Here is a 20,956-nt window from a genome sequence, read left to right as displayed (position 1 = left end):
ATTTTTACTAACATATTTTCCAATAACTATTATAAAAATGTTTTCAATATATATAAGAAAAATACAATAAAAGCCCAATTTCAAACACCAACTTAAATTATGGTTTTTATATTTCACATTAAATTTTAAAATATAATATATGTGATTATTTATATGATTGTATAAAATATTATTAATTATAAAAAAAAATCATTTGATGGTACGTATAAAATATGATTAATTATATGATAACACATATTTTGTAACCTATGATGACACATATAGGATATATATATATATATATATAATATTGATTAGTGTGATAACACATATTTTGTAACCTATGCTGACACATATATGATATATATATATAATATTGATTAGGGGTGGGCGTTCGGGTTCGTTTCCGGGTCTTTTTGGAATTTCGTGTTCAGTTCAGATCTTTGAGTATTTGGTTCGGATTTGGATAACCAATTTAAATAGGTTTGGTTTAAATATTTGGATAGAGGATAAATAATTATTTAAGTATTTTTTAGAGTTTTGAGTATATTTTAACTATTTAAGATATTTACGTTTGATTATTTATATATATTTTCAAGCATTTAAGCGAACTTAAAAGTATCATATATATTTTGGATGTTATTATATATATTAAATCTAAAAGTAATTAATATATAACTATATAAATCTATTTTGGATATCCAAAATATTTCGATTCGGATCGGATTAGATTTCAGTTCTTCAAATACCAAAATTTTGAATAATTAAGATATTTAATCAATTTCGGTTCGGATTTAGTACTACTTATTCGGATTGGGATCGGTTCAATTCTTCAAATTTAAGTTTTTTGTCCAACCCTAAATAATGACATAAAAATCAAATAGCATCGTATTTTTTAAAAAAAAATACACCCGCACGGGCGTGCGGGTCAAAATCTAGTTATAGTTAATGACGAACACATTTATTAACAAGTCGATTATACGACTGTCATACCATAGATATGATCTGTAATCAAGAGCGAGGTTGGACCCTAAGCAAATGCAAAGTGCACATGTGTACAAAAAAAGAGCTGGGACTGTTTATATGCCGTGTATAACTCTAAACCAATAGTAAACCAAGCTAACCGACTCATTACATTTCTCGTTTACTGTAATTACTCATGCAATATGTCGACAAAAAAAACAAAAGACTGTTTGTACCGGGCCGCATCTTTTTTATGGAGTACCCGTGTGCACCATGGTGAACAAAATAAAATGATTACAATCAACGGAGAATTGGAAAAATAAACATATTAGGACTTTTGATATTTTTGGATATTTTGAACATGTTTTACCCTCCTATAATGGAAAAATAGTAAACTAAGTTTTAAAAATATATATAAAAAAATGTTCAAACAATTGGAAACATTAGTATAACTATTTATATGTTTACTTTTTTTTTCAAATAGTGAAATCATATTTTATTTTATATTCTAGTTGAAGATGCAAGTAGAACTTGTAGATGTCAATAGTCTTCCGTGACTAACTAGGCGACGAAATCACTGATGCTGGATGCATTAGTCGTTACTACATAAGACATGCAGAGTGGTGGGTTACCTTGTAGATGCAAGATAAGCTGAGATGGAGAAGGATAAACTGAGGGTTTATGTCTTGACGTAGTCGTTGAAGTAGTTGTTGAGGCAGTGTGTGTCACAAAGTGAACCAGTAGGCATGCGGAATGGAGAAACCATGTGGACGCAAGATGCTGAGCTGGCGTGGGATAAACTTGAATCATACATGCAAGTAAAAACTATATTTGATACAATTTTATTACTCTGAGAAAGTTCTTAAAAAGTTCAATTGTGAGATTATTCTCCAATAAGCACTCCCATGGATGTGAGTGTGAAGCTTGTCTTATGCATGACAAGCAATAACACAACTCGGATATTTACAAAAGAAAATTGTTAAATGCATACCATGATGAGCACTGTGCCAATTATAGCTTATGATATAAAAATGTTGAGCAGATACACGACTAGTATCTCATACGTAAACGTAAACGTTACCCTTTAAGCCCACATAGGCAGGCCATGTAAGCCAATCTCGTCATCTTCTAGATTATCATCAAGATTGGGAATAAGGTTCAAAGTCAATCTTGGCCTCGGGGATTGTGAGAGATTATGGAGGTGCTGTAGCTGCATTTACATTTTAAGTATAAAACATGGAATGCCAAGGGGCACTTGCAGTTAAAATGCTTCAGCATGCACCTAACTCGTCTACCTTGAAGGTCAGTAGACTGCCTCTCTGGTTCTAAGTTTTGATATCAAACTTTCAACAGGTCTCTTGTTTTAAAAGGTCTCAAACAAATCAGAAGGGTTATGGAATAAATTGCATCATGTATACCATGAATATATGTTATTATATCCTTAATATGTTTCATTGGATATTCTAGGATAAATTTCACTGCCCTCAATCGAGATACAATCTTTTCATAAAAATAACAAATATAATTATTTAAGTGCATGACACGTAACACAGATGGCAAGTAATTCTCATATTATTCATAAAATTTCAATGAAACTCTATCCAGTGTGTGAAACCCTAAACCCTGACTTATTGAACAAGAAACGAAAAAAAAAACTAAACAGAAAGACAATAAACTTCTAAATTCCTCTGCTATTATTGATTCACTTACTTCATCTCCACCAATGAAGATGTATTGTTCTCTTTCATATTCCTCGTACAAGCAAACTCATCATAGATTATGAGCACGTGCTTTATAAGACCTTTAAACATATAGAGGCTTGGAGCAACACAGAGGCGAGCGACAATCAACCTCCTCAGCGCGATTGGTCTCGGCCTTATCAATCACGCCAAACAAGTAATCGAGACGTGTCCTATCAGCTTTCTCAATCTCATCAAGCTTCAAGAGATTGTTTTGCTTCCCGTGAACAAGATCTTGAGCTTCTATAAATCGGAGCCGTGCAGGAGAAGAAAGAGCTAAGTGACTAGTGAAGAGCAAGAGGACCATGATGCAGACAAAGCTGATTCTACAAGTATTCGCCATTGTCGAAGAGAAAGTTGATCAGGGCTTTAAGGTTTTCTTGTTGTTGATGTTCGAAAAGTTAAGCTTGTTGTAGATTAATGTTATGGTTTGTATATATAGCCTTTTTTTTTTGAACAACTGTTTATATATATAGCCTAATTACTCGTTTCCTAGTTTACTTCGGTATTAAAAAGGCGGTCGTATATACGGTATCAGCATAGGATTTTATCTTCTTTTGTTGGATTATTTACATGCACTCTCAAGACTTATCTAATTTTAGACAGATACTACATGTGATTCCACAAGATAACAGAGCTAATACTGTCTTAGCTTCAATAAATCACTCGTACCTATGGGATAACTGCCACAAATTCTCTTTAAAAACAAATATGAGAGTCAAAAAGAGTTCTCCGATTGGCTTCTTCAGGTTGGGGAAGGTCATCCACAATTAGAATCGCGATATGAGTGTGAAGACTACCATAAACAAATGATAACTGTCCATAAATCATTGATTCATCAGAGTTATGTTAACCCATTAAAAAAAGTTGTTGATGCCGTATATGGAGAAGTCAACAAACTGACAAATTCCCAGACCTCCTACATTGATAAAGTTATACTCACACACCGTAATGAAACTGTCGATGAAATCAATGCTTATACCATCTCACACACCGACGGGGTGTCAAGAGATTACTTCAGCTCATACAGCTTTGAGATATCGTACACTAAATCAGATCAAAATGATACATTATACCCGTTGAGTATCTCAATTCATTGGAATTCTCGGGGTTGCCTTCGCACAAAATAACTCTGAAAGTTGGTGCTCCAGTTATGCTTCTATGAAACATAAATAAAAAAGGATTATGCAATGGTACCCGTATGATCCTAACCCACATTGGCGACTGCGTGCTCAAAGCCAAAATTATCATTGGCTCACACATTGGAGAGGAAGTATTGATCCCAAGGATTGTTCTTTTGTATGATAAAACAAAGCTACCGTTCACGTTACGTCGGCGGTAATTCCCTATCAGATTGTGTTATGCAATGACAATCAACAAAAGCCAATGCCAAAATTTAAAAGAGGTCATCTTATATCTGCCTAAACCGGTCTTCGCTCTTGGTCAACTTAATTGGCCCTATCACGTGTCACAAGTAGAGCAGGATTAACGAACATCAAAAGCGAAGATTCCCACCAGCTGAAAGTGAAAAACATAGTCTACAAAGAAATATTCAAAGGCCTTCCTCCCCACAAAGGTATTTTTAAATTAAAATTAGTAGTTTTCACTTCCACCATTTTTCAAAGTCTTCTGATAAAATATTATATTCACAGATTTACAATGCCCAACATATCGACCAGACGATGGTATAATCAAATAAAGAAGGACTTACACAGGGTTTTTACCCAGCTATGCTATGTATGAATCTTTTTATATAAATAACCATAGCTTGGTATTTACTTAAATTTAAGTTAGTTAACTTATTCTTAACCAATTTCAGGCTATTTCTTTTTTATGGTCCACAATGCAGCTTCTGATCTTCAAAAGACTTGGTCTCTTTCTTACATTATTTATGATTACTTAGCTACTCTTTTTGTTTTTAAACAATTGCATAAACTCGATATTCACCAATTTTCCAAACATTTTGGAAAATACAATGCTTCCATTCCAAAACAAAAACATTGAAACTTATAATCAAAAATCGACTATCAACACATTCCGCGCATCGCAGGGTGAGGATATGGTATCAATAATAAATTGTAAAATTTTGAATATATTGTGTATAAATTGGATTGCTTATTAGTTACTAATATTCAAATATTTTTAGAGTTGTGTAACGTAAAACCATATGAATACATCTTGTAATATTGAAAAATTGAACCAATATGTAATGTACAATCTCACACGTACTAGTTTTTAAATATTCACAATATGTTGGATTATTCAATTTACATGGCCTTACTGAGACGGAAAGAATATTTGGACATGATTTATTTGACATGGACCAGATTTGTTGTTTAATCTTTATAGGCCTAATAATTGTTGATGGGTTTATCGCCGACGACATGTTATTGTCCTAAACAATTGAGAACGAAAAAAATATCCAATTTCTTATTTCTAATCTATCAGCAAGCAAAACAAAATAAAACTACTCATCTTGTATATGTGATTAAGAAAAATGGATTAGGGTTTACAACGTAAAAATTCAGCATGTTTGACGTTTCCAAAATCTTCTAACCAAATCTTACCCAGACGATTCTTCTATTAACAATTTTTGTTTCCTTGCTGTTGCTTCTTCATCGACATCAACCATCATCTCCTCCGACAGTCTATCAAGTGAATTAGGTTCTCCCACAATTTTTGGGTTCTAACCTTGGCTTATATAGGTTGAAGAACATACTCCGAGAATATATGCCTAAGATTTGACACTTATTGGCATATATTTAGCTTGTCAATCATTCAAACAATTAATATTTTCATAAAGCATTACAAATTAATCCTAGTCATACATCCGTTCTTGACTTCAAAGCATTGTAAAGGTACGAAATATTTAGGAATCACCCTAATATCATTGCCATATATAAAGATTATCGTTCAGTTGAAGTATTTGATATAGTTAATATATATGTTTTTCTAAAATAAAAGATGACGGCTTACGCTGTATTAACGGGATGAATACATAGTATTAGGCTATATTAATTCTTACCTTTCTTGCATACATCTGTATTAAATAGTAAACCAATTTCTATTCGGTATGTTTAACGGTTAACCACATTGTTCACATTATAATTCGGTTTGTGATAACCGTTTGTCAAATTTATGAATGTGACATATTGTGTTGTTTTACTGCATTTTTGTCTAAATTTTATCAATATAATGTTCCACTGAGTTTATGTGTTTACATAAAATGGTTTAATGGTCTTCTATGATCTCAGTAGGTTCTGATATTGTTGCATATAGTATGTAAACAAATGTTTACAGTAGTTTCTTATATACCCATATTTAAGTCTATCTACGGTTTAGATAGGTGCTCTTTTTACAATCTCATATAGATATGTTGCTTTAACTGCATGTGAAGGAGGACGAGTAAGTATGGCAAATATGAAGTTTACGTGTTTGTAACGTGCGCAATGTTGGGCTTATTAGAAAATCTTGTAAAATTTAAATGTTTAATATTTAATTTTAATGTACATGGGGAAACGACAATAGTAGGTTGAATGGTAGTGGTATATTTTGTAAATATTGTGGTAAAGAAAGGGAAGTTAGTTATTTAGGTTGAGAATCACAGCGAGATTAACACCTAAGCATGGTATGTATGTAATAAAATTACATACTAAATGTTACTTTTCCAAAATGTAAAGAGATTTTTTTTATCAAGACCAAAATCCAACTAATTTAATTTCTGTTGAACAATATATACACACATTCATATCTAAAATATGTTTCCAACAATAAAAAAGTTATAAAGCTATAAATAGGAATTGTTCATAGTAATCAGAGGCATCAAAAAGAGACAAACATAATACACAAGACTAAAAAATAAAAGATGGAGAAGAAGTGCATGTGCATGTTGATGATTATGTTCGTTGCATTGACGGTGATGCCATTACCAGCAATGAGTGAATCGTATGAAGCTTGTCATGAAAGGTGCATTCACTCGTGCCAAATATTTTTTGAGGGAGTTGAAAAATGCATTCACGATTGTGTTGGTATCAAATGTCATAAAACACATGTACTCCCTCGGTATGTATAATTCATGTATCATATGTATATATGTAATGTGTGAGTATGTATGTATGCATGTCTAAATGAGTTTTGGTGGTAATTGATTTACAGGATAGCGGCTAAAGAGATGTTTCAAGAAATTCATACATAGAGAGATATGTTATTAAACACACATGATGTTTAAGTTTACTACTCTTTGAATTATATAATTTTTAATAATAAAATTCCATCATTCTTAGAATTCAGTTGTTTTCACAACATCTTCTATTGCACATTTTAATTGTTGTCTTGTATCATAGATCTTATTGGTTCATAGTATGTCTAGATTTATATATGGGCATGTACCATTTAGAGTTTCAGGCCATCCAAAATAACTCATTGCACCCAATCTAAGAATATAAAATATTAAGAGTTTGATTGGTAGAATGTGACTTTATTTTTTCTTCTTTAGAAAGATGCTATAAGTTCTTGTGTTATAATTGTAGCTGTAAATTCTATCGTTATATTTTCTAATTTAACTTTTAGGTTGTAATTTTTAATTATTTATTTAAAGCATGATTTGTAAATTGAAGTTGTAGAAATCACTCAGATCAGTTATCAATAACCTCTTAAAAATGCGGAAATTGTTTTGTTTTACGTGATGTTAGAAATCTTCTCTATTAAAAAAGATTACAAAAAATCTAATGTACCAAAATCATAGGGAAATAATTTCATTAATTATTTAATATAACATATTTGATAGCGTAAGAATCTTGTAAATGTTACGGTGTGTAACTTTATAGATATAGCACATATAATATAGTATAACTTTTATGAAAATTCTGCTATAAAGATTATAAATTAATTGCTTTGACCAATGTTGGCTAATTTTCATGACATAGACAAAATGGTTTATAGTTTTATATTATACTGTTTCGATCAATTTGTTTATCTTAATTGCAACAAAATGTCATAACATGTGATATACCAAGCTTTTATGTTTGTTTGGTAGATTTTTATTAAAAAATAAGTTTAGTAAAAAGTTAAAAATTCCATCAACATATGTCGTAAATCACATATATCTGGTTAGATAGATGGGCTTAGTAAAAATAAAATAAATTATAATTATATTTAATTAGATAGAAGTATAAGTTAGGTACAATTGTCCAAAAAAATAGAATAAAACAACAGTGGCTTTAATATTAACTAGATCATGACCCGCACGACCGTGCGGGTTTTCTTTAATAGTAAAATATTTTAGATTATGCAATACAATATATCAATAAATTAATAAAATTTGGTGTTATATATTATCTAATTTATAATAATATTTGTGTGGCGTATAATATTCTTATTATAATTTTTTGTTTTTTTTGTAACAAAATTTATTTTGAAAACATTATTATGTAACAATACTAATTTACATAATTTTTGTTTTATTCTAAATTTGAAACATATGTGAAAACTAAATTAAGTTGAACCTACAAAATAGAGAATTTGGTATATATTAATTAATTAAATCAATTTAGTATAGATGTTTAAATAATAAATTGATTTTTTTTTAACTTAAGAGAATACACAGATATTAATAATAGTAGAGTAAAATCTTACATATACGATATGAATAAAGATCAAATGTTTCATCTATGAAAGAAGGTGTAAATTAATTGTATTACATAAAAAAAACATTTAAAGGTGAGACTTCTAAGTGGTCTAAATTAAAAAAAATCACATATGAAATAAATCATAATTTTTAAATTTTAGTTTCTAATTATACTTTGTGATAATTAAAATTTTATATTAGTTTCTATATTATTAAAGTTGAAGTACACATTGAGATTGTTTGGCAATATGGATAGTAGTTAAAAAATAGTATTGTTTGGACATATGGATAGTTAAGTTAGGAAAAAAAATAATGGGCTTATGCTATTAAAACAATTTGAAGTCCATTACATTATATTAAAAAGTAATGGGTCTATGTTACTTGATATATATATTCAAATCAAAATAATAATTTAAAATTGATTTATATCAAAAATTCATTCAAAACATACATATATTCAAAATTTGATTTTTACTAACATATTTTCCAATAACTATTATAAAAATGTTTTCAATATATATAAGAAAAATACAATAAAAGCCCAATTTCAAACACCAACTTAAATTATGGTTTTTATATTTCACATTAAATTTTAAAATATAATATATGTGATTATTTATATGATTGTATAAAATATTATTAATTATAAAAAAAAATCATTTGATGGTACGTATAAAATATGATTAATTATATGATAACACATATTTTGTAACCTATGATGACACATATAGGATATATATATATATATATATATATATATATATATATATATATATATATATATATATATAATATTGATTAGTGTGATAACACATATTTTGTAACCTATGCTGACACATATATGATATATATATATAATATTGATTAGGGGTGGGCGTTCGGGTTCGTTTCCGGGTCTTTTTGGAATTTCGTGTTCAGTTCAGATCTTTGAGTATTTGGTTCGGATTTGGATAACCAATTTAAATAGGTTTGGTTTAAATATTTGGATAGAGGATAAATAATTATTTAAGTATTTTTTAGAGTTTTGAGTATATTTTAACTATTTAAGATATTTACGTTTGATTATTTATATATATTTTCAAGCATTTAAGCGAACTTAAAAGAATCATATATATTTTGGATGTTATTATATATATTAAATCTAAAAGTAATTAATATATAACTATATAAATCTATTTTGGATATCCAAAATATTTCGATTCGGATCGGATTAGATTTCAGTTCTTCAAATACCAAAATTTTGAATAATTAAGATATTTAATCAATTTCGGTTCGGATTTAGTACTACTTATTCGGATTGGGATCGGTTCAATTCTTCAAATTTAAGTTTTTTGTCCAACCCTAAATAATGACATAAAAATCAAATAGCATCGTATTTTTTTTAAAAAAATACACCCGCACGGGCGTGCGGGTCAAAATCTAGTTATAGTTAATGACGAACACATTTATTAACAAGTCGATTATACGACTGTCATACCATAGATATGATCTGTAATCAAGAGCGAGGTTGGACCCTAAGCAAATGCAAAGTGCACATGTGTACAAAAAAAGAGCTGGGACTGTTTATATGCCGTGTATAACTCTAAACCAATAGTAAACCAAGCTAACCGACTCATTACATTTCTCGTTTACTGTAATTACTCATGCAATATGTCGACAAAAAAAACAAAAGACTGTTTGTACCGGGCCGCATCTTTTTTATGGAGTACCCGTGTGCACCATGGTGAACAAAATAAAATGATTACAATCAACGGAGAATTGGAAAAATAAACATATTAGGACTTTTGATATTTTTGGATATTTTGAACATGTTTTACCCTCCTATAATGGAAAAATAGTAAACTAAGTTTTAAAAATATATATAAAAAAATGTTCAAACAATTGGAAACATTAGTATAACTATTTATATGTTTACTTTTTTTTTCAAATAGTGAAATCATATTTTATTTTATATTCTAGTTGAAGATGCAAGTAGAACTTGTAGATGTCAATAGTCTTCCGTGACTAACTAGGCGACGAAATCACTGATGCTGGATGCATTAGTCGTTACTACATAAGACATGCAGAGTGGTGGGTTACCTTGTAGATGCAAGATAAGCTGAGATGGAAAAGGATAAACTGAGGGTTTATGTCTTGACGTAGTCGTTGAAGTAGTTGTTGAGGCAGTGTGTGTCACAAAGTGAACCAGTAGGCATGCGGAATGGAGAAACCATGTGGACGCAAGATGCTGAGCTGGCGTGGGATAAACTTGAATCATACATGCAAGTAAAAACTATATTTGATACAATTTTATTACTCTGAGAAAGTTCTTAAAAAGTTCAATTGTGAGATTATTCTCCAATAAGCACTCCCATGGATGTGAGTGTGAAGCTTGTCTTATGCATGACAAGCAATAACACAACTCGGATATTTACAAAAGAAAATTGTTAAATGCATACCATGATGAGCACTGTGCCAATTATAGCTTATGATATAAAAATGTTGAGCAGATACACGACTAGTATCTCATACGTAAACGTAAACGTTACCCTTTAAGCCCACATAGGCAGGCCATGTAAGCCAATCTCGTCATCTTCTAGATTATCATCAAGATTGGGAATAAGGTTCAAAGTCAATCTTGGCCTCGGGGATTGTGAGAGATTATGGAGGTGCTGTAGCTGCATTTATATTTTAAGTATAAAACATGGAATGCCAAGGGGCACTTGCAGTTAAAATGCTTCAGCATGCACCTAACTCGTCTACCTTGAAGGTCAGTAGACTGCCTCTCTGGTTCTAAGTTTTGATATCAAACTTTCAACAGGTCTCTTGTTTTAAAAGGTCTCAAACAAATCAGAAGGGTTATGGAATAAATTGCATCATGTATACCATGAATATATGTTATTATATCCTTAATATGTTTCATTGGATATTCTAGGATAAATTTCACTGCCCTCAATCGAGATACAATCTTTTCATAAAAATAACAAATATAATTATTTAAGTGCATGACACGTAACACAGATGGCAAGTAATTCTCATATTATTCATAAAATTTCAATGAAACTCTATCCAGTGTGTGAAACCCTAAACCCTGACTTATTGAACAAGAAACGAAAAAAAAAACTAAACAGAAAGACAATAAACTTCTAAATTCCTCTGCTATTATTGATTCACTTACTTCATCTCCACCAATGAAGATGTATTGTTCTCTTTCATATTCCTCGTACAAGCAAACTCATCATAGATTATGAGCACGTGCTTTATAAGACCTTTAAACATATAGAGGCTTGGAGCAACACAGAGGCGAGCGACAATCAACCTCCTCAGCGCGATTGGTCTCGGCCTTATCAATCACGCCAAACAAGTAATCGAGACGTGTCCTATCAGCTTTCTCAATCTCATCAAGCTTCAAGAGATTGTTTTGCTTCCCGTGAACAAGATCTTGAGCTTCTATAAATCGGAGCCGTGCAGGAGAAGAAAGAGCTAAGTGACTAGTGAAGAGCAAGAGGACCATGATGCAGACAAAGCTGATTCTACAAGTATTCGCCATTGTCGAAGAGAAAGTTGATCAGGGCTTTAAGGTTTTCTTGTTGTTGATGTTCGAAAAGTTAAGCTTGTTGTAGATTAATGTTATGGTTTGTATATATAGCCTTTTTTTTTTGAACAACTGTTTATATATATAGCCTAATTACTCGTTTCCTAGTTTACTTCGGTATTAAAAAGGCGGTCGTATATACGGTATCAGCATAGGATTTTATCTTCTTTTGTTGGATTATTTACATGCACTCTCAAGACTTATCTAATTTTAGACAGATACTACATGTGATTCCACAAGATAACAGAGCTAATACTGTCTTAGCTTCAATAAATCACTCGTACCTATGGGATAACTGCCACAAATTCTCTTTAAAAACAAATATGAGAGTCAAAAAGAGTTCTCCGATTGGCTTCTTCAGGTTGGGGAAGGTCATCCACAATTAGAATCGCGATATGAGTGTGAAGACTACCATAAACAAATGATAACTGTCCATAAATCATTGATTCATCAGAGTTATGTTAACCCATTAAAAAAAGTTGTTGATGCCGTATATGGAGAAGTCAACAAACTGACAAATTCCCAGACCTCCTACATTGATAAAGTTATACTCACACACCGTAATGAAACTGTCGATGAAATCAATGCTTATACCATCTCACACACCGACGGGGTGTCAAGAGATTACTTCAGCTCATACAGCTTTGAGATATCGTACACTAAATCAGATCAAAATGATACATTATACCCGTTGAGTATCTCAATTCATTGGAATTCTCGGGGTTGCCTTCGCACAAAATAACTCTGAAAGTTGGTGCTCCAGTTATGCTTCTATGAAACATAAATAAAAAAGGATTATGCAATGGTACCCGTATGATCCTAACCCACATTGGCGACTGCGTGCTCAAAGCCAAAATTATCATTGGCTCACACATTGGAGAGGAAGTATTGATCCCAAGGATTGTTCTTTTGTATGATAAAACAAAGCTACCGTTCACGTTACGTCGGCGGTAATTCCCTATCAGATTGTGTTATGCAATGACAATCAACAAAAGCCAATGCCAAAATTTAAAAGAGGTCATCTTATATCTGCCTAAACCGGTCTTCGCTCATGGTCAACTTAATTGGCCCTATCACGTGTCACAAGTAGAGCAGGATTAACGAACATCAAAAGCGAAGATTCCCACCAGCTGAAAGTGAAAAACATAGTCTACAAAGAAATATTCAAAGGCCTTCCTCCCCACAAAGGTATTTTTAAATTAAAATTAGTAGTTTTCACTTCCACCATTTTTCAAAGTCTTCTGATAAAATATTATATTCACAGATTTACAATGCCCAACATATCGACCAGACGATGGTATAATCAAATAAAGAAGGACTTACACAGGGTTTTTACCCAGCTATGCTATGTATGAATCTTTTTATATAAATAACCATAGCTTGGTATTTACTTAAATTTAAGTTAGTTAACTTATTCTTAACCAATTTCAGGCTATTTCTTTTTTATGGTCCACAATGCAGCTTCTGATCTTCAAAAGACTTGGTCTCTTTCTTACATTATTTATGATTACTTAGCTACTCTTTTTGTTTTTAAACAATTGCATAAACTCGATATTCACCAATTTTCCAAACATTTTGGAAAATACAATGCTTCCATTCCAAAACAAAAACATTGAAACTTATAATCAAAAATCGACTATCAACACATTCCGCGCATCGCAGGGTGAGGATATGGTATCAATAATAAATTGTAAAATTTTGAATATATTGTGTATAAATTGGATTGCTTATTAGTTACTAATATTCAAATATTTTTAGAGTTGTGTAACGTAAAACCATATGAATACATCTTGTAATATTGAAAAATTGAACCAATATGTAATGTACAATCTCACACGTACTAGTTTTTAAATATTCACAATATGTTGGATTATTCAATTTACATGGCCTTACTGAGACGGAAAGAATATTTGGACATGATTTATTTGACATGGACCAGATTTGTTGTTTAATCTTTATAGGCCTAATAATTGTTGATGGGTTTATCGCCGACGACATGTTATTGTCCTAAACAATTGAGAACGAAAAAAATATCCAATTTCTTATTTCTAATCTATCAGCAAGCAAAACAAAATAAAACTACTCATCTTGTATATGTGATTAAGAAAAATGGATTAGGGTTTACAACGTAAAAATTCAGCATGTTTGACGTTTCCAAAATCTTCTAACCAAATCTTACCCAGACGATTCTTCTATTAACAATTTTTGTTTCCTTGCTGTTGCTTCTTCATCGACATCAACCATCATCTCCTCCGACAGTCTATCAAGTGAATTAGGTTCTCCCACAATTTTTGGGTTCTAACCTTGGCTTATATAGGTTGAAGAACATACTCCGAGAATATATGCCTAAGATTTGACACTTATTGGCATATATTTAGCTTGTCAATCATTCAAACAATTAATATTTTCATAAAGCATTACAAATTAATCCTAGTCATACATCCGTTCTTGACTTCAAAGCATTGTAAAGGTACGAAATATTTAGGAATCACCCTAATATCATTGCCATATATAAAGATTATCGTTCAGTTGAAGTATTTGATATAGTTAATATATATGTTTTTCTAAAATAAAAGATGACGGCTTACGCTGTATTAACGGGATGAATACATAGTATTAGGCTATATTAATTCTTACCTTTCTTGCATACATCTGTATTAAATAGTAAACCAATTTCTATTCGGTATGTTTAACGGTTAACCACATTGTTCACATTATAATTCGGTTTGTGATAACCGTTTGTCAAATTTATGAATGTGACATATTGTGTTGTTTTACTGCATTTTTGTCTAAATTTTATCAATATAATGTTCCACTGAGTTTATGTGTTTACATAAAATGGTTTAATGGTCTTCTATGATCTCAGTAGGTTCTGATATTGTTGCATATAGTATGTAAACAAATGTTTACAATAGTTTCTTATATACCCATATTTAAGTCTATCTACGGTTTAGATAGGTGCTCTTTTTACAATCTCATATAGATATGTTGCTTTAACTGCATGTGAAGGAGGACGAGTAAGTATGACAAATATGAAGTTTACGTGTTTGTAACGTGCGCAATGTTGGGCTTATTAGAAAATCTTGTAAAATTTAAATGTTTAATATTTAATTTTAATGTACATGGGGAAACGACAATAGTAGGTTGAATGGTAGTGGTATATTTTGTAAATATTGTGGTAAAGAAAGGGAAGTTAGTTATTTAGGTTGAGAATCACAGCGAGATTAACACCTAAGCATGGTATGTATGTAATAAAATTACATACTAAATGTTACTTTTCCAAAATGTAAAGAGATTTTTTTTATCAAGACCAAAATCCAACTAATTTAATTTCTGTTGAACAATATATACACACATTCATATCTAAAATATGTTTCCAACAATAAAAAAAGTTATAAAGCTATAAATAGGAATTGTTCATAGTAATCAGAGGCATCAAAAAGAGACAAACATAATACACAAGACTAAAAAATAAAAGATGGAGAAGAAGTGCATGTGCATGTTGATGATTATGTTCGTTGCATTGACGGTGATGCCATTACCAGCAATGAGTGAATCGTATGAAGCTTGTCATGAAAGGTGCATTCACTCGTGCCAAATATTTTTTGAGGGAGTTGAAAAATGCATTCACGATTGTGTTGGTATCAAATGTCATAAAACACATGTACTCCCTCGGTATGTATAATTCATGTATCATATGTATATATGTAATGTGTGAGTATGTATGTATGCATGTCTAAATGAGTTTTGGTGGTAATTGATTTACAGGATAGCGGCTAAAGAGATGTTTCAAGAAATTCATACATAGAGAGATATGTTATTAAACACACATGATGTTTAAGTTTACTACTCTTTGAATTATATAATTTTTAATAATAAAATTCCATCATTCTTAGAATTCAGTTGTTTTCACAACATCTTCTATTGCATATTTTAATTGTTGTCTTGTATCATAGATCTTATTGGTTCATAGTATGTCTAGATTTATATATGGGCATGTACCATTTAGAGTTTCAGGCCATCCAAAATAACTCATTGCACCCAATCTAAGAATATAAAATATTAAGAGTTTGATTGGTAGAATGTGACTTTATTTTTTCTTCTTTAGAAAGATGCTATAAGTTCTTGTGTTATAATTGTAGCTGTAAATTCTATTGTTATATTTTCTAATTTAACTTTTAGGTTGTAATTTTTAATTATTTATTTAAAGCATGATTTGTAAATTGAAGTTGTAGAACTCACTCAGATCAGTTATCAATAACCTCTTAAAAATGCGGAAATTGTTTTGTTTTACGTGATGTTAGAAATCTTCTCTATTAAAAAAGATTACAAAAAATCTAATGTACCAAAATCATAGGGAAATAATTTCATTAATTATTTAATATAACATATTTGATAGCGTAAGAATCTTGTAAATGTTACGGTGTGTAACTTTATAGATATAGCACATATAATATAGTATAACTTTTATGAAAATTCTGCTATAAAGATTATAAATTAATTGCTTTGACCAATGTTGGCTAATTTTCATGACATAGACAAAATGGTTTATAGTTTTATATTATACTGTTTCGATCAATTTGTTTATCTTAATTGCAACAAAATGTCATAACATGTGATATACCAAGCTTTTATGTTTGTTTGGTAGATTTTTATTAAAAAATAAGTTTAGTAAAAAGTTAAAAATTCCATCAACATATGTCGTAAATCACATATATCTGGTTAGATAGATGGGCTTAGTAAAAATAAAATAAATTATAATTATATTTAATTAGATAGAAGTATAAGTTAGGTACAATTGTCCAAAAAAATAGAATAAAACAACAGTGGCTTTAATATTAACTAGATCATGACCCGCACGACCGTGCGGGTTTTCTTTAATAGTAAAATATTTTAGATTATGCAATACAATATATCAATAAATTAATAAAATTTGGTGTTATATATTATCTAATTTATAATAATATTTGTGTGGCGTATAATATTCTTATTATAATTTTTTGTTTTTTTTGTAACAAAATTTATTTTGAAAACATTATTATGTAACAATACTAATTTACATAATTTTTGTTTTATTCTAAATTTGAAACATATGTGAAAACTAAATTAAGTTGAACCTACAAAATAGAGAATTTGGTATATATTAATTAATTAAATCAATTTAGTATAGATGTTTAAATAATAAATTGATTTTTTTTTAACTTAAGAGAATACACAGATATTAATAATAGTAGAGAAAAATCTTACATATACGATATGAATAAAGATCAAATGTTTCATCTATGAAAGAAGGTGTAAATTAATTGTATTACATAAAAAAAACATTTAAAGGTGAGACTTCTAAGTGGTCTAAATTAAAAAAAATCACATATGAAATAAATCATAATTTTTAAATTTTAGTTTCTAATTATACTTTGTGATAATTAAAATTTTAATTAACTAATTTCGAAAATATATTTTAAAAATATTCTAAAAGATATTTGAAAGATTTTGTTAGACATTTTTTTAATATATTTTTTTAGTATTTTAAATAAAAATAAATAAATTAAAATATATTAAAATTAAGTTATGCAAAATTTAATAATTTTTCCAAGGATGGTCCAAATAAAAAAATCACTCATGAAATAAGTCATGACTTCTATTTTAATAGTATAGATAACTGCATATTTATAGTCACGTATATTTATATTTTCTTTAATTTGTTAACTTTCTAATAAATAGGTTTAACAACATTTTAAAGTATATTTTTAAGAATGCTTTTTTAATAGTATAGATGTTTTGTTATGTGTTTTTCATAATTAATAGTTTTAAATTTTTATTAGAATATTTATATAAATAAATAAATAAAAGGTATAATATTTTTAAACCGAAAAGTATAAATTTAAATAAATTTTAAAAATATAAATTACAAAAACATTTATTAACTACAAATATAAAATAAAAAATTATTAAAAATGAAAACATTAAATAATATGTAATATTACTTTTGTGAAATATTTGGTGTTATAGTTGGAAATGATAAAAAAAAATAACACCAAAAAACCAAATTTGATGTAATTTTAATATGGAGAAATTTTATGTTTACCACTTTCATACCACTACTTTTCATCTTTACCATCACTAAATGGACATTTTCAAAAATTCATTCTTCGTCAAGTGGCAAAAGACTCTTATACCTTTGTTCTTTATATATATAATAAATAAATATTTAAATAAATAAAAAATCTTAAATAAGAAAAAATTATATTTTTAATTTTTTTGAATTATACTATTTCAATTTTTTTTTGAATTATACTATTTAGGGTTCAGAGTTGATGTTTCATGGTTTAGGGTTTAGAGTTGATGATTTAGGGTTTAGAGTTGATGTTTTAAGTTTAGATTTAGGGTTGGGTTTAGGGTTTACGTTTAGGGTTTAGAGTTCATGTTTTAGGGTTTAGATTTGAAGGTTTAGGGTTTAAAGTTGATGTTTCAGGGTTTAGGGTTTAGAATTGATGTTTCATGGTTTAGGGTTTAGAGTTGATGATTTAGGGTTTAGAGTTGATTTTTTAAGTTTAGATTTAGGGTTTAGAGTTTAGAGTTGATATTTTAGGGTTTAGATTTGAAGGTTTAGGGTTTAGAGTTGATATTTTAAGTTTAGATTAGTTAACGATATGTTTTTTTTTACAAAATAGAGAACACAAATCTTTGTTGTAAACTAGAAAACACACGGCCCTTCACAAGGTTAACTTGAAGGATGATACTACTCATATGTCTCGTGATAATGCTCCTGTCCTCCAAAACTTATGGGTGAAGCCACCACCGGGTTTCATAAAATGCAATGTTGGTATGGCTTGGAACAGTGCAGGTCCTTTAAATGGAGCTAGTTGGGTTACAAGAGACAACTCTGGTCGGCCTATTCATCATAGTCGCTGTGCCTTCAGTCAATCTTCTTGTAAACGTGAATCAGATCTAAAAGCTCTGTTATGGGCAGTGGAGGCAATGGATAGCTTGAAACAGAAGAAAGTTATATTTGAAGCTTCATCGGTAGAGGTCAGGCAAACACTTCTGGAACCGAATGGCTTCTGCAGACTATTGCCATTGTCTCAAAGAATTTTAACGCTTCTGCATCATTTTGAAGAATGGTCTATTTTCCATGTCTCTGGTCCCAAAAATAGAGTAGCGACAGCTATAGCAGAGAGTGTGGTATCAGGTGCTCGTACACAATCATATGTCGCGTCTGGGGGGCCCCGATGGCTTGATCAGATGATTCAGCAAGAGAGGGGAGTCTAGGCTCCATTCATCGCTGTGTCAGGGAGGAACTTATATGCATACTTATTCCTTTCTTTTGTCTACATTAAGTTTGCTGTGGTACCTACTGGTATCTGTATTTGTTTCCAGCATTTTTCTTATTGTTTCTTTTGTTTCGGGCATGTCCCAAACTCTATAGCTTGGTCCGTTTGGCCCTATCAACTAATGAAGAACTTTTCAGTGTTAAAAAAAAAAAACTTAGCTTTATTTGTCCGAATTTTTTCATCTCTATCATGTATATATTGATCTTTAAACATTTATCAAAGAAACCAGAAGTAGTCTCCTTTTAAAGAAAAGTAGAGTTAATTTCTTCAAGTTTGTACCATTAAAAAGAATTTAAAGCGAGAGATCTATACTATACTAAAAGCCCTATATACTCAATGGTGAGGCTGCCACGTCACCAAAAATAATCAACCAATGAGAGATAACATTTTTGCCATGTCACTACTGCTTCCGAAGAATAAAGCTCGAAACTGGACTTCCTTCCTTTTGGGCTGTCCCTACATTTACGTACGGCCCATATCAAGTCCAATCTTGCCTAGCTCTAACTTTGTCTGAAGCATCCAGAGTTCATCTTCCCGTCTCTTCCACTTCGTCTTCAACCCCGTTACTGCAAGCTCCTATCAATCATTTATGCTCTTTAAATGTCTTATTTATTGTAAATACCAATTTATCCATTAATCTAAGCATTTACGAGTTCTCCATCACTACTTCTACTCTCTCGCATTAAAGTGGAATTAGCATCCTCCACCGTAGCTCCGCTTATAAATGGGTTCGTTGCCTGCGTTGAACAGCCACACCACTGCGAAATCTCGAAGATCACTCTCTGTCAAGCATCAACTCTATTTATGGCTGATTCGTTCACTCTTCGTCCCGGCCCCATACTATTGGATCGACTTCTATTGATTCCGTATGATGTTATTTATTGCAATTAATCATACCTTTGGTTGTCGACATTTTTTTGGTTGATGAGATTCAGATTTGTGTTTAAATTTTGAAACCAGCATTGAAGAATGCGGCCGGATCTAAATCGAGTGGGAGCTCTTTGGACGATGATGATGAGGATGAGGACGATGACGTATGTGATTGGGGGTTTGTGGTGAGGAAGAAGAGTGGAGTGGATGAGGTATATCCGACTAGAGGTGAAGGGTCGTCGTGTAGGGAGCTGGCGAGAGTGATTCTGAAGTTGGGAGAGGTGTACGAGAGGATCGAAGGTGCGAAGCAGAGGATGATGGTTGAGTTGGAGAAACAGAGGATGGAAGCTGCTAAGGAGATTGAGTTGCAACGAATGAACATGTTGATGGATATGCAGATGGAGCTTGAAAGACCCAAGCTTGCCAAACGTAGAACTGCTGCTTCAGGTAAAAAAAAAACTTAAACTGGATTGGTCTCTGTTTCTACTAAGCAATTGTGAGTATATGGTAAAACTTACATTTATTAATGTACTTTTAAAGATTGAAACTTTAAGCTTTTGAGGTTTCAGATTGTTGATTTGGAACCATATCTATGAGCATCTACTCAATCGAGTTACTGAAAACTTGAATTGTGCATTGTTGTTGTTGTTGTACAGTTAAGAAGTTGTAGGATTAAAATTGTGGAGAAGCTATACTGTGGTAGAGCAAGGGAGCAATGGTTGGATCTGAGAGCTCATTTTGAATTGGAGAAACTGTTATTATTCTTACTCACTAGGTTTCATGTTAGAGCAATGCTTTTTTTTTCTTCTTCTTATTCTGTTTCCTTCTCTTAAAGCAGGTTGGTGAAAGAAACTCTGGTAGTATCCCACAGACA

The 20,956-nt window shown here is 30.7% G+C and overlaps 1 protein-coding gene and 2 long non-coding RNA genes across 3 annotated transcripts; all 3 read left to right on the top strand.

Moving 5' to 3' along the window:
• Positions 1 to 6,474: 6,474 nt before the first annotated feature.
• Positions 6,475 to 6,966, top strand: LOC125579166. The gene is made up of 2 exons (XR_007317165.1): positions 6,475 to 6,743; positions 6,837 to 6,966. It is a non-coding gene; the product is annotated as an uncharacterized LOC125579166 (long non-coding RNA).
• Positions 6,967 to 11,065: 4,099 nt separating this feature from the next.
• On the top strand, positions 11,066 to 15,779 carry LOC125579165. The gene is made up of 2 exons (XR_007317164.1): positions 11,066 to 15,556; positions 15,650 to 15,779. It is a non-coding gene; the product is annotated as an uncharacterized LOC125579165 (long non-coding RNA).
• A 2,849-nt stretch (positions 15,780 to 18,628) lies between these two features.
• LOC125578981 lies at positions 18,629 to 20,752 on the top strand. Its single transcript, XM_048742152.1, has 3 exons — positions 18,629 to 19,076; positions 20,173 to 20,529; positions 20,739 to 20,752. Exons 1-3 carry the CDS (start codon positions 18,629 to 18,631, stop codon positions 20,750 to 20,752), a joined length of 819 nt encoding a protein of 272 aa, XP_048598109.1.
• Positions 20,753 to 20,956: the final 204 nt, after the last annotated feature.

The sequence above is a fragment of the Brassica napus genome, chromosome A10 (genome assembly GCF_020379485.1).
Source record: "Brassica napus cultivar Da-Ae chromosome A10, Da-Ae, whole genome shotgun sequence".
NCBI classification, from domain to species: Eukaryota; Viridiplantae; Streptophyta; class Magnoliopsida; order Brassicales; family Brassicaceae; genus Brassica; species Brassica napus.
The sequence above is the reverse complement of the archived record's forward strand: the minus strand, read 5'-3'. Positions and strand labels throughout refer to the sequence as shown.

Excerpts from the sequence above, each read along its gene's own strand:
- LOC125578981 (XM_048742152.1), top strand. The coding sequence starts at position 18,629 with ATGTCTCGTGATAATGCTCCTGTCCTCCAAAACTTATGGGTGAAGCCA. Across the intron at positions 19,077-20,172 it reads GAGTGTGGTATCAGGTGCTC|CATTGAAGAATGCGGCCGGA; the intron begins GTACACAATCAT and ends TTTTGAAACCAG.